The sequence below is a fragment of the Gopherus evgoodei genome, chromosome 4 (assembly GCF_007399415.2).
Source record: "Gopherus evgoodei ecotype Sinaloan lineage chromosome 4, rGopEvg1_v1.p, whole genome shotgun sequence".
Classification (NCBI taxonomy): domain Eukaryota; kingdom Metazoa; phylum Chordata; order Testudines; family Testudinidae; genus Gopherus; species Gopherus evgoodei.
The window spans coordinates 21,626,647-21,644,306 of NC_044325.1; the positions used below are offsets into that span (position 1 = coordinate 21,626,647).

Genomic DNA, 17,660 nt, shown 5'->3' on the forward strand with positions numbered 1-17,660 from the left:
TATGTATCTTTTCACCGATTTTTATAAGCATACAAAAGTGAACAAGTCATCAGCAATCTAGTGTGCTGCGTAAAATACTGAATAGTATTGTACTCTTAATAAGTACATAAATGATATGAGCAGAGTACAAGTGAATTATTTTATCAGAAGATTAAAATAATTAAACTGCAGCATATCACCTGAAAAATGATCAAGGCTATTCACACTTACGGTACCTGAATATTCCTGGCAATTTTAGCCCAATCATCTGTCGTCATGTTGGAAGAATCAAGCAGTGGTGAAAGTTCCAGAATTGTATAAACAATTCTTTTCTTTTGTTCAGAGAGGCTGAAAAGGACAAGAATATGAAAAAGTTTTAGGCTATGAACTATTGTGTGCTCATAATTTTTTAACCTTTAACTGAATGAATGATCCACGGTAAGCCTGTTTTTGTTCACATGTGTAAAAATACGCAATGGAATACTGACATCAAGTTTGGTAGGTTAAGCCTGGGGCCATGGTAGAATTCTTCTATCGAGGTAGAAATGCACTGAACCATGAGCTCCTGAATTACAACACCCTAAATATAAAGGGTTTAAAAAATCCTAACTTTTGCTTTTTGCTGTAAAGTGCCAAAAAGTAGGAAGGCAGGGAAAAACAAAACCTAGTTTACTGGAGTCACCTTACCAAGCTCTAGTGCCTAAGATTAAAAGTTAGTTTATTAAACTCTACTTCAGAAAATTAGTAACATTTTAAACTAACTCCAAAGGCTGGTCAAGGAGATCCACAAGCCTCCCATTGCCTCTGGAGTACACAGAGAAATTGGGTCAGCTTTGAAAAGCCTTCTAATGCTTGCCACGGGGCTGAAGCACTTATCGCAGGTGAAGCAGTTCACCCCTTAAGCCTCCCCTCAATGGGTCTCTTGTGGCCCTCATAAGGTCCATGTTAAAGGAGAGAGCAATGCACCCCTGTGTGCTCCCCTCACAACTTCCTCATAAGGCTTCAAAAACAAATCTCTTCTCCTTCAGATCTTAATTACCCCCCAAAAGTGGGATACTGCTCACTGCAGACTTCAGGAAATAAGATGGAATACCCACCATGTAAGACTCCTTTCTCTCCCCTAGTCCTCATTGGGGGTGGGGGTGCGTGCGCGTGAGCATGCGTTTATTTGTTTTTTTTAACAGGAGATTCTCACACCAGAAGGCAGGTAAGCAGAGAAATTTGTTAAGGTGAATTTAAGGTTGAGAGTACATACTGTAAAAACTCTTAAAATTCAGTCACAAAGTTAAACTAAACTGGCAATAAATCCAAACATTTGAAAACATGGCAGTGCACTGTTCATATTTTCCATTTCAATTAGCTTCCTAAATGGCAAGCTACTGGCACACAAGAAGCTAGCTGAAATAAAAAAATATCTGAAGGCAAAAATCAGCTTTTGATATTTTCTCTTCTGAGCAGGTATGTCCAGGGTTTCCTTGGAATACAGATGTAATTAAGGTGAATGGTCATTTGGACTATGAGCTTGATACAGAAATTACCAGGCAAGGTTCTTTGCCCTGTGTCATGAAGGAAGTCAGACTAATGGTCCCTCCTGCCTTAAAATCTATGAACCTATGAATCTGAGGATTAAGTATTAAGTACATCCTGATGCTTATTATGGAATAGAGGGGAGTTACTATATTTTGTTTTTAAAAATCTTTTATTATTAACATTTATACTGCAGCAGCACTTACAAGCTCCAATAGGGATAAGGATCCCCATGTGCTAGGTGCTGTACAAAAACTATGAGACTCTGCTCTGAGCAGCTCACAAGAAACATATAAATGGTGGGAGAGAAGAAAAATCAGATTTATACATTTCTTATATACACTATTTATAAACCAATAGAAAATATGCCAAAACAGGAGTCAATTATCCCCAGCTGCCATAAATCCATCATTAATTGGCTAATTTTTTATAGGTATCATGGCAGAAGTGGGTCTGCATATTTGAATAGTTTATAGCATGAACATTCAAACAAACTTTCTGTTTTCAATCTTCTATAACTGACATACTGTAACTAAGAAATGTAGGTTTTATACAGGATTTTGCCTTTAACGTTAACCATTATGCACACAAAAAAGACTCTGTATGAGAGCAAGGTTTTAAAATAACTAGAAAGGAAGTCAAGAAACAGTAGTGAAAAGGGATCCTCTGCACTAGCGCTGTTTAAAAAGGAGACATATGACAGTATGGTCAGTCAACTCTTTTACTGTGGTGGAGACACCTCCACAAAAACAAATCATTAAGTCAACAGAATGTTCCATTTCATTACATTAGAATTATCAGACTGATCTACAAAGTCCACTAAACATTCACATTTTCTTCCCTCAAAACTTACAATATTTCTCAATTGTCTAGTTAAAATATCACTAAGCAATCACTGAAATATAAAAACTACAATGGCAAACAAAATTTTGCCACACTAACCTTTGCGAAATAGTGATCAATAATACTAAAGAACAAACAGGATTTGTATTTGCCAGTCCTTCACCTGAAACATATTTTTTATACTTTATGTATTTATACATTTGTTTTTTCCCTGTCTGTACACTTCACATGAAATGCACTTCGGACACAAAAAGGGCACACCAGTAGAGTTCCACTATCTTTCAATTCCTTTCAAAATGTCTAACAAATTATTCAAACATAAGCACTTAAATATTTTGGTTATTTTAAGAAAAATATGTTTTCTTACTCATAGATAACTTTTTATTTAACAAGATCAAGTATATCATAAACTCGTGTTAGTACTGTCCCCTTTGGACTTTCCTTTGTCCTAATTTCTTTATTTTAAGTGCTTCAATTTATTGAGGTTTGAACTAAAAAAAAAATTACTTTATTTCTTGGCTTATGTGTCTCCTAATTTTCCCCTCAAAGAGATGATTTTCCATAATCAACCTCAATCGCCACTCCTTATAGCAAAACAGCCATAATTCTATTTAACTTTTCAAATATTTTGTAAAATATACTCCTGCAATCTATGTGTAATGTAACTTGTTTACAGGGATTCAGTCATTCGTCACAGCTGGGGAAGACACAAAATTAGCATATGGTCCTCTAAATAAAACCTATAAACCAGTTAATCATTGCCCAACAGTTAAAAAGCCATGCAGATTAATTATAAAGGCTATATCTAATTGCCATGATGTTGCATAAACTTGGGGCAGAAAGAGACACTTGGCTTTTATGGATTCTAAACAGCAGCAAGGACTGTAGAATTAAAGCATGAAGCCAGTTCAAAGCTGTATTAATTAGCTGCTGCTGCTGCTACTTCTTCAGACATATATTGGAGATAATTCATATAGTGCTCTATACAGTATTCATAGTAACCACTGTTTATTTATGTGATAGTACCATGGCAAATAAGCGCCCATGGATAGATAAACTGTATATTTGGGGGGAAAGGTTTAAGCTTCATGACATACATTGACTGTGAGATGGTTGACTTGAAGAGTGTTTCTTAGGTCTTGATAATTATTTTGTAACATAATTGTGTTTGGCAACTAGCAGAGATTGTATGAGGCACTATGTGGATCAAAATAAGTACATACTATGGTTAACTAATATGTTCAGCATTCTGATTTTAAAGTAATGTAATATAAATATTTTTGCTAACTCTACCGTGATTTATCTTGTGGTCTTAACACATCAGCTGTTAGAACATAGACCCATAGACTCTAGGACTGGAAGGGACCTCGAGAGGTCATCGAGTCCAGTCCCCTGCCCTCATGGCAGGACCAAATACTGTCTAGACCATCCCTAATAGACATTTATCTAACCTACTCTTAAATATCTCCAGAGATGGAGATTCCACAACCTCCCTAGGCAATTTATTCCAGTGTTTAACTACCCTGACAGTTAGGAACTTTTTAACATGGATGAAAGGTAACTCCACTAGCTAAGATAGTACCTGAACAGATTTTATTTTCCACACATTCTCTCTTGATATTCCCCTCTGGCCAAGAAAAAGCCTAAGAACTATTTAGCCATTAAAAAACATTCATATCCAGAGGATTATCTACTTGAAATCCCAGAATTTACCAAATAATGACTTATTTTAGACTGTCTCAACAATTTGATCAAGAAGGGTATTATTTTGCCTTCTACAAGTTAAAAAGGTCATGATTAATGACCCTGCAAAGCATAACAATTTAGCACTCATAAAATAAGTTATCTTATTTTAAACTATGTTAAATTAATTTCACAAGAAGAACATTGGAGTCTTCATGTTAAGACGTCAGAGCACTTTACAAAAATTTCTCAAAATGAGTGAAGAGATGTTTTTTCAATTACTTACGGAAGCACCAAGGTGTTATCAGGAAACTTGAAGCAATCACAGTGTTTGTTTTCTTTCGCATATACCTCATCATGCAGCATCGGCATTTTTTTCAGAGCCTTTACTAACCTATTAGGTTCAGGAGCAAGTCCTAGAAAATAAAGGGGGAAAAAACTACCGATGAAACATTCATTTTTCTCTTTTCCCTCTCGCTGATTTTTCTTTGGCTTCTTCTGCTCCCCTGCATTGACATTCCATGAATTTTCCAGCACAGACAAACCCAGCATATCTAGTCCAAAAAGAACACTCAATATTAAATAGATATGGTTAGAAAGATTAAAAGTAACTGCTATCATTGCTTAAACCTTAACATGATCAGAAAGGAGAAAACATCCTGTTTATAATGCATACTCTTCCAGATCAGTTTTAAATCAGTTACCAGCAGGTTTAGAGATTGTCAACAAATCTGAGCAATTGTAAACAAATTATCTGTAATATTTCCCTGACACATACCAGGATCAGGAAAACAAGAGAACTCTTTATTTAGTTAAAAACAACAATAATGTTACCTCCTTCCTACACATCGAACTTTGATTCTTTATCCATATTATAAGACCCTCGGCCACCAATGACATTAATCCATTAGCTTTTTGTGCAACTGGGAATTTAACTAAAATGACAGACTATGAAGAACTCAGATGGTGTCAAAGCCATTTCAGAAATCATTTAAAACTCTGTGTGCTCTCTCCACCCCCACCACTGACTCCTTGCCACCTGTTCTCCAAAGACAACTTTCTTGCCAAGCTACCTGTAATAGACAAGCAGGAGTTGGGTTCTGAAAAAACCCATGCATCCTAGGAATTTTTCATTTTAAATTTTCTTCCTCTCTTGCTCAGAGGAGGAATCCAGTAGGCAAGGCGGGTATTGCATTATAGGCAGCCCTAATCTTTATTCTCAGACATGCACCTCTGACATGCTCAGCCTCTTAAAACATGGAACCTCAATTTTTAAATGTGAATGGAGCTTTCAAAGTCTAAACCCACTTAGAGTCTAAGTTTAAAATGTTATATATTTTAGAAACCTCCAACTCCTGACTGCATTTCCTGGTCTAAAGGGACAAGGTTAGATAGCAGTCTGTGTTTCACCACTCAGAGGCTTGACACTGTCAGCAGGGTTGTCAACTTTCTAATCACACAAAACCAAACACCCCTGCCCTGCTCCTTCTCTGAAGCTTCATCCCTCTCTCTTCCCCACCCTCACTCACTTTCACCAGGCTGGGGGTTGGACAGGGGACGAGGGGTTTGGGATGCAGGAGGGGACTCGGGGGGGGGAGGGGATTGTCCCAGCGGCACTTATTGCGGCTCCAAGGAAACGGTTGCCAGGTCCCTGCAGCCTCTAGGCACAAGGGCGGCCAGGCAGCTCTGCACAGTGCACGCTGCCTTCACACCTGCAAGGGCTGCACCCTGCAGTTCCCATTGGTCGTGGCTCCTGGCCAATGGCAGCTGCGGAGCCGGTGCTGGGGGCAGCGCACAGAGCCTCCCTGGCCACCCCAGCACCTAGGACCACAGGGACATGCCCGCTGCTTTCGGGAGCTGTGTGGAGCTAGGGCAGGCAGGGAGCCCTCTTTAGCCCCAGATCCCTGCTGTGCCACCAACTGGACTTTTAATGGCCTGGTTGACAGTGCCAACCAGAGCCACCAGGGTCCCTTTTCAACTGGGCGTTCTGGTCAAAAAACAGAGATCTGACAACCCTAACTGTCAGAGCCAGAGGAAAATAAATACCTTCCCCTTCCACCTAGAGATCCAAATTAGGGAGGAAAGTGAAGGACTAGACTTCCAGAAGTTAATGTCAAGGCCACTAGCAAAGGAGAACTATGCATCTCTGGAAGTATGAGGTTCTGCACAACACTCTCCTTGCCACTCAAAATCCCCTTCAATCCTCCCTTGGTTCCCAAATGTCAGGGGCCCAGAAGAATACAGTAATATTTTCTAAAATGTCTAAGGGACGTAAGAGTTTAATTCCTACTGACTTTCAATGATACTTAGTCTCCAAAGTGCCGATATCACTCATGAAAATGGGACTTGTGCTCCTAAGTCACTTAGGCATTTTGAAAAATTTACCTCCAGTCTGTAGTATAGTCTCAAAACACATTTTAAAAAAGTTAGGCTCCTTCTGTGCTGCACAGCCAAATTGATTATACTGAACTAACATGGTCCAGACCATACAGATTTAGGGTCTGAGTCACAAACGACCATGATTATCAGGCCTGGATTTCTCATCTCCCAGACTCCACAAGCTGACATTGAAGATGTTTTAAATGACAGTATCTGTAAAATAGAGTAGTACAAAACATTATACAAAGCATGAATGAGACAGTGGTCCACTAGAAGATGCATATGGGCTCTGTACTATTAGCTTCAAATGATCTGCAGCAATGTCTTGCTGGCTTGACACAGATACATGAACACATTTTTTTCTTACGGATGGAAGCTGGAAAGCATCCATCTGTGTAACAAGCAATAACAGATTAGTCTCAGTGTGAGGGGGTGCACCTGGCTTGTGTGGTTCCCTACAGAAGGCTCCACGGTCCTCCTACACCATGCCCCAGGAAGCAGCGAATGGACAGAAAAGGAGCAGCAAAAATGGGTACTCCAGACCTGCCTAGAGAAGCCTCTCAAAAGCAGCCAATCAGAACCTACCAGACTTAGACAAAAGGAGTTGCAGGGCCTTAGCAGGTTAGTTCCTGACTGGAAGCAGAAGGGCAAGGAAGGGGGCTCCTCTCCGGCCACAGGTGCTTGAAGGATTGCCAGAGTTTGTTTCTGGCTGAATTTTGCTTAGCTGGGCTTGCAGGGAGAGAGGATCTAAGAACTTGAACCTTGAGATAAGGTGAAGCTAAAAGGGCCAAGCAGGAAGAGACCCAGGGAAATAGCAGTGATGGACTGGAATAAGCAGTATGTGGCTGCTGTGTATAGTGTCCCTGGGTTGGAACCTGGAGTAGTGGGTGGGCCCAGATTCCTCCCCAGGTAAAGTGGCATTAACCCCAAGTGATAGGCCTTATTTTAGAGCCCGAACAAAGAGCCAGATGTAAAGAGCCCAGAGCTTGGGCTCAAGACCCTGGTGAGGGCAAACAGACTGTTAGTTATTGGACTTTGTGATTGGCCAGGGGGCCGAGCCACTGAAAACACACCAGGGGCAAGAACCATACCCAGCCGCTAGGAGGCACTCAATATAAAGGCTTGTAAATGAAAACATAGTTTATTTTCTTCAGTAATTCCTAAGAAGAATTTCCTCTCTACCTATAATTGTTATATTTTGGAGGTTTAGTATCTTGCAGTCTAGAGGTTGTAATTATCCAAGGTCCATTCTGAACGGACCATCTATAAAAACATGCTGGGTTGGAGGAGATTGGATTGTCCCTAATTTTCCTTTAATTCCAGATCTCGATGGAGAATAAATACCATAATCAGGGTTGGATTTACCTTATGCACTCCTAGGCACGGCATCTTCAGCCTCCCTCCGCGCCTACAGCCAAGTCCCCACTACTGTACCCCCTCACCCCCCTGACCGAGACTGGCCCAGCTTCTGCATCAGTTCCAGGTGGCTTGGCTCCGGGGAAGCGGGTGTCAGAAACGGGTTAATGGGAAAAGCAGCCGCCTTTTGCTCCCCCGAAGGGGTAGGGGCAAAGGAAGTCCACCCGCACTGCCCCTTGCTCCAGGGGTGGCAAGTCTGTATAATTTTTGGTGATGCCCAGAACAGGTCCAAGTCCTGCTCCCCTCCCCACCTGCCTAAGGCTCTGGGAGGGAGTTTGGGTGTGGGAGGGGTGAGGATTTGAGCTCTGGGAGGGCATTTGGATGCAGGCTCTGGGGTGGGGCAGGGGGTTGGGGTGAAGGAGTGGGTGCAGGTGTTTGGGTGCAGGCAGTGGGCTCTGGGGTGGGGCAGGAGGTTGGGGATGGGCCCTGGGAGGAGTTAAGGTGCGGGCTCTGGGCTGGGGCAAGGGTTGGGTGTGGGAAGGGGCGTGGGGGGTGGGCACTGGAGGCTGGGCTGGGGCAGGGGGTTGGGGTGTGGTGCTCACTTCAGGCAGCTCCTGAAAGCGATCCGCACACCCCTCCGGCAGCAGCTCCTAGGCGGGAGGGGGAGGGGAAAGGGGACTCTGCATGCCGCTGCCCACAGGCACTGCTCCTGCAGCTCCTATTGACTGCAGTTGGCAGAGTTTACTTTGAACTGACAAGACCTTTAAATTGTAGCCAAAGAGTTTATATGAGAGGAATAGGAAGGGATTGGTTTTTATCAACCCACAGTGTCACGCAGGAATTTCAGTGGCTGTTAGTGATCTGAGATCCAGGATACTTTCAGTTGTGTGCATTTAGATTTTTCCCAATTTGAGTCATGAACTTGGATATGGAAGTCCAATTTTAAGCAAGACAGAAATCATAATTCTAGAGTCCCACACCTGAAGTCCAAAGTCTGTTCAAAACTTTAGAAAAAATGTATGTCTTACTGCTTATGACACATTTCATCTGGAACACTTTTTTTTAAATTAAATTTAACTCTCTTTATTGGCATCATTATCCAATTCAATTCAAACTTAACATGAGTAAACCTATTTCAGCTTCCCAGAACTCATTCTCGGACTGCAGAAATCAAATTCTCAACCCAGTTTTTGGACTATTGTTAGTGCCAGTTTGGTGCTCACTCATTTTCTTTGATTCGCCACTTCCTAGCTCTCCCAGTTTGTCTGGCCTAATCATATTATTTGAGCCAGCATCTACCATTTCCCTGTTTTTCAGATTCAATACCAAAGTCTCTTTTATTGTTATTTAAATGCCCAAATGAGCAGAGAAACTGTGTGCATACTAGGTAATGCCAAGCTATGCCCACTTAGCTTGGGGGTTTATGCACTTTCCAAACTAATGGAAAGACTGATTTTAGACACTTGCTAATCTCTTTCTTCGCTTTGCCTTAAATTAAATAGCAGGCCTTTTCATGGCCAACTTTCTCACAAGACAGCAATAGCATTTAACTGGACTTGTCTGGACTATTGCCAGAGTACTTTGGTTTACACAATATACTTAACATGCTTTCAAGCTTCAGACATTTCACTTGTTCCATTAGAATCTCTCCTCCTGTGAAGGAGATACTGCTCCTAACTTCATCACAAATGGCCACTTCTGCTGCAGTGCTGTTGCATAGAATCGTTCCACTTTAGAAGCACAGCCACACTTTCAAGTGTTTTGGGCTTCCATTTGCTGATTTTAATTTCACAGATATCTAGCTAAATCCAGACTTGTGGTCAGTTTACCCCAGATATCTGTAGTGGGACCTGGACAACAGAGATACATTAAAAGCAAGACAGACTAGCAAAGGACCTGAGAATATTAAATGGACTTCTGGCTGACTCATCTTTGTAGTATGTCCCAAATTACACAGCAAGAGCTTGCACCAAATTTAAGTAACTGTCTTTTTGCTAGGCTTAATTCTATAGAAGCATCAGAGCTGATCCACTTAGCATTGAAACAGCCTGCCCCCTACCACCACACACACCTGTTTATCACAGTGGTTTCTGCCCTGTGGCCCTTGAAGCACTAAAAGGGGGCCCTTTGAGCATATCTGGGTTAAGAAAGTGGATATCTAATTCTAAATCAAAACTGCGGTCCCTGAGCCAAACTCTGTTTTTCAAACTGAAGTGTATGAATCAGCCCATCACTACAGGGAAGAGACAGGTGCTGCCTCCCACCACTTCCAGTGTGGCAGCTCTGACCACTCTGAACACAACAGCAGCCCTTTCCCTACTGCAGCTACTTAGCAGCTCCCCTGCTGCACCACAAGCAAGGGTGCTGGAACAATTTATATAGTGGGAATGCTGAGAGCCATTGAACCTGTATATAATGGAAAGCACTCCAAGCCAGTGGGTGCTGCAGCACCCCCAGTTTCAGCACCTATGATCACAAAGGGAAGAAAGATTAGCTCTGGCTGCTCAGCTGCTGAATTATATGGACCCCAGAAAGACAGGAACTCAAATGGCTCTGTCTGAGCCTAGCATAGCAGCTAGCAAAAGAGAGACACCCCTCACACACAGCACAGGAGAGAGGAAAGTGAGGAGAAGCTGAGAGAACAACTCTCTCATAGATCCCTCACTCTCTGTTCCAGCCCCAATTAAAGTCCAGGAGCTCCTCTAACTTGAATGAGTTGGCAACAGTCCCCTAGGGACCATATTCCAGGTGCAGAAGCTAGAGCATAGTGTGCTCCTGACAGACATCCCACATTGTCTCCATCTGTAATATGTCTCCTATGCTAGGAACTGTGGGGAGGAAGGCATAGGATCTGGCTACATCAACTCTATGACCACTGGGAACAACTATGTTGAGAGAATCTCCAACAAGGGACTAGTGTGTGGTTTCACCTCCCGCTGTGCCATATGAGTGGAATAAAGGAAGAGGAACAGAATAGAGCATCTGCTCCCAAGTACTGCATGTGGCAACTTGATCTTTGTGAAATACTGTGTTTGGCCCTCAACCTGAAAAAAAGGGGAAACCCCTGGTTTATAAAGTAGCTCCAAGCATTCATGATTGGGGGGAGGAATAGCTCAGTGATTTGAGCATCGGCCTGCTAAACCCAGGGTTGTGAGCTCAATCCTTGAGGGGGCCATTTAGGGATTTGGGGATTGGTCCTGCTTTGAGCAGAGGGTTGGACTAGATGATCTCCTGAGGTCCCTTCCAACCCTAATAATCTATGATTCACTATGTTAAATGGAACTAAATAGGCTTCCCAGAATATGCTTTGTCACAGGATGGGCTGGTCCTTTAAGGGGAGTTGAGTAAAGAAGGCTGAAACTCAATAATATCTGATTCATGAGAAATGTCAATACTTCACTTAAGAAGAAAGAATCCCATGCACCGCTACAGGCTGGGGACCAACTGGCTATGCAGCAGTTCTGCAGAAAAAAACCTGGAGATTACAGTGGATGAGAAGCTGGATATGAGTCAGCAGTGTGCCCTCACTGCCAACACCAACAGCATATTGGGCTGTATTAGTAGGAACATTGCTAGCAGATCGAGGGAAGTGATTATTTCTCTCTGTTCAACACTCGTGAGGCCACCCCCGGAGTATTATGTCCGGTTTTGGTCCCCCCCCACTACAGAAGGGATGTGGACAAATTGGAGAGAGTCCAGCAGAGGGCAACAAAAATGATTAGGGGACTGGAGCACAGGACTTACAAGGAGAGGCTGAGGGAACTGGAGTTATTTAGTCTTCAGAAGAGAAGAGTGAGGGGAGGGGGGTTGATAGCAGCCTTCAACTACCTGAAGGGGGGTTCCAAAGAGGATGGAGCTCAGCTGTTCTCAGTGGTGGCAGATGACAGAACAAGAAGCAATGGTCTCAAGCTGCAGTCCGGGAGGTTGGATATTAGGAAACATTATTTCACCAGGAGGGTGGTGAAGCACTGGAATGGGTTACCTAGGGAGGTGATGGAATCTCCTTCCTTAGAGGTTTTTAAGGCCCAACTTGACAAAGCCTTGGCTGGGATGATTTAGTTGGTGTTGGTCCTGCTTTGAGCAGGGGGTTGGACTAGATGACCTCCCAAGGTCTCTTCCAACCCTAATATTCTATGATTCTATGATCCAGAATCTGGTTTTGTTCCAACTGGAAGAAAACCAAATATTTCAAAATTTCTTGGGAACTGGAAAACCAAAACCAATTACACATTGGAAAGCCTGACACATGGTATTTCTGAAACATACACTCCACAGACCCGTGACTGACTGATTGAAATTGACATTCTTCTCAATTTTACTACTATTAATGTCAAATTCAGTCAGTGGCTGTCAGAGATCCCAGGATCTGGGGCAGCCCCACCATGCAGACTGCCAGGGACTCTAGGAATTGCAGTCCCCCAGGGCTCAGGACTCAAACATATGGGGAACCAGCAGGCCCAGGAGTCCGGATACCCTGGGGTTTCTGGCCCTGGGGCTGTCCAAATAGTGGGGCTGCTACAGAGCCGTGGGCCCTAGAATCTATCCCAGTACCTCCAGGCTCCCAGCTCTGCCCGAGTGAGCCTCCAGGGTTTCCAGGCTCCCTGCTGCAGAGCTGGGGGCCTAGACTGAGACCCCTGGCTAAAGCTGGATCTCGCAAGACTTGCAAGACTGCCTGGTTCCATGATAGGGAGCCTGAAGGCACTGGCATGGAAGGGTTGCCCCAGAGCTGTGGACCCTGGAAGCCCAGTGTTCTTAGTCCCAGGGCTGTCCTACCACTATAGAAGCTGAAAGCCTGAAATCTTCCATCCTGGAGCTGTCCAGCTGGCAGGGCTTCTCAGTAGCTCATTAGGTGAATTGGCAGGGAACCAGTGGAACCCTGCCTGTGATTTGGCATAAGTGTGTCAAACCCAACTTGATTTTGTGAAAAATTCCAATGAAATTCTGTTTCATTAGAAATTTTCCAACCAGTTCTAGTTTAGCCCCACAGTTTCACTGGACATAGTATCTACCACACACCCCTCGTGAGGGGTTTGGGCTTGGTCCAGTGGTTGTGTCAGATGACCAAGCATGATGTGGTGATAGCCCAAGGCTGATACAAAGGTAAAGAGATTTGCAGAAAACCCAGAAGGGATCCAGAGTTAGAAAAGCCTGGCGATGAACCTCTCCATACCAGCCAAAGGGAAAGGTTGGCTGGAGCTACCTGCAGCGAGGAGCAGGAGCAAATCACTTAAGCAGGGCATAATGGATTGGAGCAGAAGGCTTTAAGATAAATTTATGTTAATAAGCCACACCTCAGGGAAGAGTAATTCAGAAGCACCAACTGTGGTGTCTTGTTTGACTGCAGAAGTGGGGAAACCTCGTGTGTGTGCGTGTGGGAGGAATAGAGTCCAATACCTGATGTGCGATGACTGGAGTACATGCTCCTCTAAACGTAACCAGCTGCTACTGTGGGAGGACCTAGTCTTACTCTGTGATGATTCATCTGCCTCAGATGCATTAAGCTTGTTTACTTTACCTTTGAATAAATTATGCCTTTTTATGCAGGGCTATTAACACACAGTACACTCACGGCAGTTTCTAGTCACTGACTCAAGTTCGAGGAGAACGAGGTGAAATTAATGTATATAAAGGAAGGCTTGTATTTAAAGCAAACTGTGGAGACTTTACTTATTAAGACACCTGAACACCCTGAAAGAGATGAACCAGAAAATCTTCTGTTATGTGTTGAGACACGTTGAGAATTTTGTGTAGTCAGTATGAAGCCAGTATCATTGTAAAGAGCGTAAAAGGAAAGTGAAAGTTTAATCAAGCAAAATGTGATTCATTAATGATTTACCCTAGCCAGAGCAAAACACAAAAACAGACTAAACAATTCTTTTAACCACATTCCTTTAACACTGAATAAGTTTGTTTTCACTAAAGTCAGGGAGGCTATAAGACACTGGATTCAGGAAGACAGCTCTCCTGACACCAGTGGATACAAGATTATTCTTCAGTGTTAGAGGGATGTGATTAAAACAAGACAGAAGAAAATACCCAAAATTAAAATGGAAAGCTCTTACCTTAAAATATCTTTGTTTAAACAAGAAAAAAATTCCACACTTGGCAGATTCTTAAAATCGACAATCAATAGAAAACAAAACTAACAATGTATCTTCACTCACTGTCACCAAGATTGATCAGCCAGAATTAATCTTACTGACCATATTAATGTCCTACCTTCCCTCTCCCTCATAAACAAACCAACCCATAAGCATCTCGTCTCTCTCCACAAGCTGAAGCCAATAGATGGATTTTCTAGTATGCCCAGAAAGTCAGAGTGAGGAGCTAGAAGCCCCAGGGTATGTCTACGCTGAAGTGAAAAATTGTGACTGGCCTGTGCCAGCTGACTCAGGCCTAGTCTACACTATGCTGTTAAACCGATTTTAACAGCGTTAAATCGATTTAACGCTGCACCCGTCCACACTACACTGCTCTTTAAATCGATTTCTGTACTCCTACAAAACAAGAGGAGTAACGCTAAAATTGATATTACTATATCGGATTAGGGTTAGTGTGGACGCAAATTGACGTTATTGGCCTCATTATTTTACAGTAGCTACACACAGTGCACCGCTCCAGAAATCGATGCTAGCCTCGGATCATGGACGCACACCACCGAATTAATGTGCCTAGTGTGGACGCGCACAATCGACTTTATAATATCCGTTTTATAAAATCGGTTTAAGCTAATTCGAATTTATCCTGTAGTGTAGATGTAGCCTCAGGCTCACAGGACTTGAGCAAAGGGGCTGTTTAACTGCAGTACAGATGTTCGGGCTTGTGCTGGAACCAACCTTTGGGACCCTCCCACCTCACAGGGTCACAGAGCCTGGGCCTGAGCCCAGACATCTACACTGCAATTAAACAGCCCCTTAGCCCAAGCCTCAACTCACCTGGCATGAGCCAGACGTGGGTTTTTAATTGCATTGTAGATATATGTTGAGTGCCCCTCCTAGAGTTGGAGCTCCCAGAGCACCTAGTCCCCTGGCTCCATGGCAGGGACCCTGGAAGCCCTGCCTCCAGGGCACTCAGCATGGCAGGGCTGCTAACCCTGGAAACTCTGGGGTTCCTGGCAGTCCACATGGTAGGGCTATCTCACTGCTGGGGACTCTGGAAGTTCAGATAGACGGGCAGGAAACTAGGCAGCTTCTGACAGAACCCCGCCTGCATTTCGAAGAAAGTTGGTTAAAACCAAATTGTTCACATCACCACTTAGGTTTTGATAAAATTGGCATTTTCCAGCAAAAACCTGTTTTGTTAGAAAATTCCCAATTAGTTCTAGTCCTGACTATTACTGATGATGTAACTAACTGCGGCCACACACCCTCAATGATAGGGAGAGACAGTCCCGGCTATGTTTTCAAATTGCTTTCCCCACCCTACAAGCATCATTTTAGTGATATCTGAATCAAACAGCCATTTAGGGCCTCCTACCTAGGTTTAAAAAGGAGCTAGTTATTTCTGGATTCCTCTTGGGAGCTCACACCCAATCCCTCCCGCATCTTGCTGTGCACCCCCAAGGGATTAATGCCCACTCTTCAATCGCCGAGACAGATGGGTACCCCTGGAACTAGTCCAGGGGTTCTGGAACTAGGAGAGCAGCAGCACTCCAAGCTTTATGCAATAATAGCAACTAAATATCTGGCTTCCATCATGTGCTGTGTTTACATGTTTGTGCGATGACTTTCAGCACCCCGCCTATCACCAGTGTTCTGGTGCCTCACACCACTCTCATGTCCACCTTCCCCCCTCCCCTCCCCCGCTTTGCTAGGTGTCCCTCAGGGACTGCAGCCACCATCGACCCAGAGCCTGCGGGCTGGTGGTGCCCTCGCAGCTCCTGCTCAACACCAGCCCCTCTGCCCCGCCAGGCGCTCGCCCCCACACCAGCCCCTCTGCCCCGCCAGGCGCTCGCCCCCACACCAGCCCCTCTGCCCCGCCAGGCGCTCGCCCCCACACCAGCCCCTCTGCCCCGCCAGGCGCTCGCCCCCACACCAGCCCCTCTGCCCCGCCAGGCGCTCCCCCCCACACCAGCCCCTCTGCCCCGCCAGGCGCTCCCCTCACCTTTTTCCTCCTCCACCATCCCGATGGTGCCGCCCGTGTTGATCACCAGCACCCGCACCTGCACCGGTGCCCTGCAGCCGCCCCCGAGCTCCAGGGAGCCCGAGCGCTGCGGGCAGGCCGGGCGCGGGGTGCAGGAGAGGGCTCTGCCCAGGGGGAACCCGCCAGCCGAGGGCGGCCCTGCCTCCATCCCGGCCACAACGAGACCCGCTAACTCCCGCGCGTCAAGGCCATGCGGGGACCGGCCGGCTCCCGGCACCGCCCCTTCCCGGAGCGCCCGCCCCACAGGCGGGGCCTCGAAGAGAGGGGCGGGGGCAGACGTAGCCATGCCGGGGCCGGCGCGGGGGTCGAGTGGTCCTGGGGCGTGAAGGCTCGGACGTCCCCCCCCTCCCCCCAGCTGGGACTCCTGGGGAGACAGACCCACACACCGGGGCTTGGGGGCGGTACTGCCCCCCTGCCCCCCCAAACTGGTCAGTGACAAGGTCCCCTCGGTCCACGGGCCCGGCCCAGCCCCCCAACCAGCGGGCGGAGCCAGCGCATGGGTCTGTTGTCCCTAAGGAGACTCTGCTGCCCCCTGCTAAGGGCAGCGGCCCCGCCCGTGTGCTCGGCCTTTGAGACCCTGCCCGAGGCGCCAGCGGCGAGACGCGGGGAGTATGAACGCGGATCCTGTCAGCGGCCCAGGCAGCTGCAGAAAAGGCATTTGAGCGGGCAGGGCATCTGCTGGGACTGGCACCTCTAGCAGACGCCCAGTTCCCGGGATCATGGGGGTGGGGGGCGGAAAGCAAGCCGATTAACTTGAAACAAAGTTTAAAAAAATTAAAATGACTCAGATGAGGATTTCCCCAGGCTGGAGGTATCCACAAAACCAAACTTGGTCCCTCATTCCTCGTTCCCTTCTCCTTATTAAAAAGCCAACTTGGGGGGGAGAAACCTCATTAATATAAATTTAAATATTCACGGTTCATGAAAACAAATGTATGCCTTTTAATATATTAAGAATATACTTTTTTGAGACACAACGAAGACCCCATCTCACCCACTGTCATTGCCTCATAATTTGAATGAGTGACATTTAAGGATGTGTAAAATTGCAGACTACCTCTCTGGCCATCCCAAGTGACACATCACTTCTGTTAGACCTTTCTGAAATAGCTGGAACCTGACACTCCATGACCCTAAGCTTCATTTCTATATAAAGGACTGTCAAAAATAGTTTGTCATGTTCAGGAAGTCAAAGCTAATTACAGATTCTAGGAACAGCTGCAAAATCGAAAATGGGGTTGTATAATGTGGCAGCATTTCTGGAGAAAGCAATTTTTTTTTTAAATAGCCTTTGGATAAGGAACTGGGAATAAGGGTCCAATTTTAGCCTCCTAAGAAACATTTACCACAAAGCTGACACAAAAGTTTCTACAAGTCCCAGGCTCTTGGTCCAAGATGTAGGTGGTGTGGCTGGAGGAAGGGGACATGGACAGGATGCTGCTGCATCCACATGATTCCCAGTTGCCAAAGTGATCTTTGGGGTTACTGGCAGCTGCGAAGTAGTCTTCAGAGGACCAAGCTGCACTTGCATTCTCCACTCTTCACATAAAAACACAAATCTGTATCAAGCACAAATTGGCCAGTCTTGAGTGTTTGGCTGATTACCTATACAAAACTGAGAAGTGTGATATTGTTAATATGTTACATTTGAACATGCACAATATTAGGCTACAACAAACTACTGTGAACATGCACAATGGAAATATTGAATACTAATTAGAATTTTATTTTGGGGAGGAGATATATAAAAA

At 45.0% G+C, this 17,660-nt stretch overlaps 1 protein-coding gene across 2 annotated transcripts in view; it reads right to left on the reverse strand.

Moving 5' to 3' along the window:
* The window catches only part of ASPG (asparaginase), an 85,840-nt gene extending 69,750 nt beyond the window's left edge, over positions 1 to 16,090 (reverse strand). For both annotated transcript variants that reach the window (XM_030562280.1, XM_030562279.1), the window contains exons 1-3: positions 15,871 to 16,090; positions 4,319 to 4,448; positions 216 to 327 (exon numbers count right to left, since the gene is read on the reverse strand). In XM_030562280.1, coding sequence (XP_030418140.1) covers positions 216 to 327; positions 4,319 to 4,448; positions 15,871 to 16,057 — 429 coding nt within the window. In that variant the 5' untranslated portion in view covers positions 16,058 to 16,090. The remainder of the gene's footprint in view (positions 1 to 215; positions 328 to 4,318; positions 4,449 to 15,870) is intronic.
* Between the last annotated feature and the right edge of the window lie 1,570 nt (positions 16,091 to 17,660).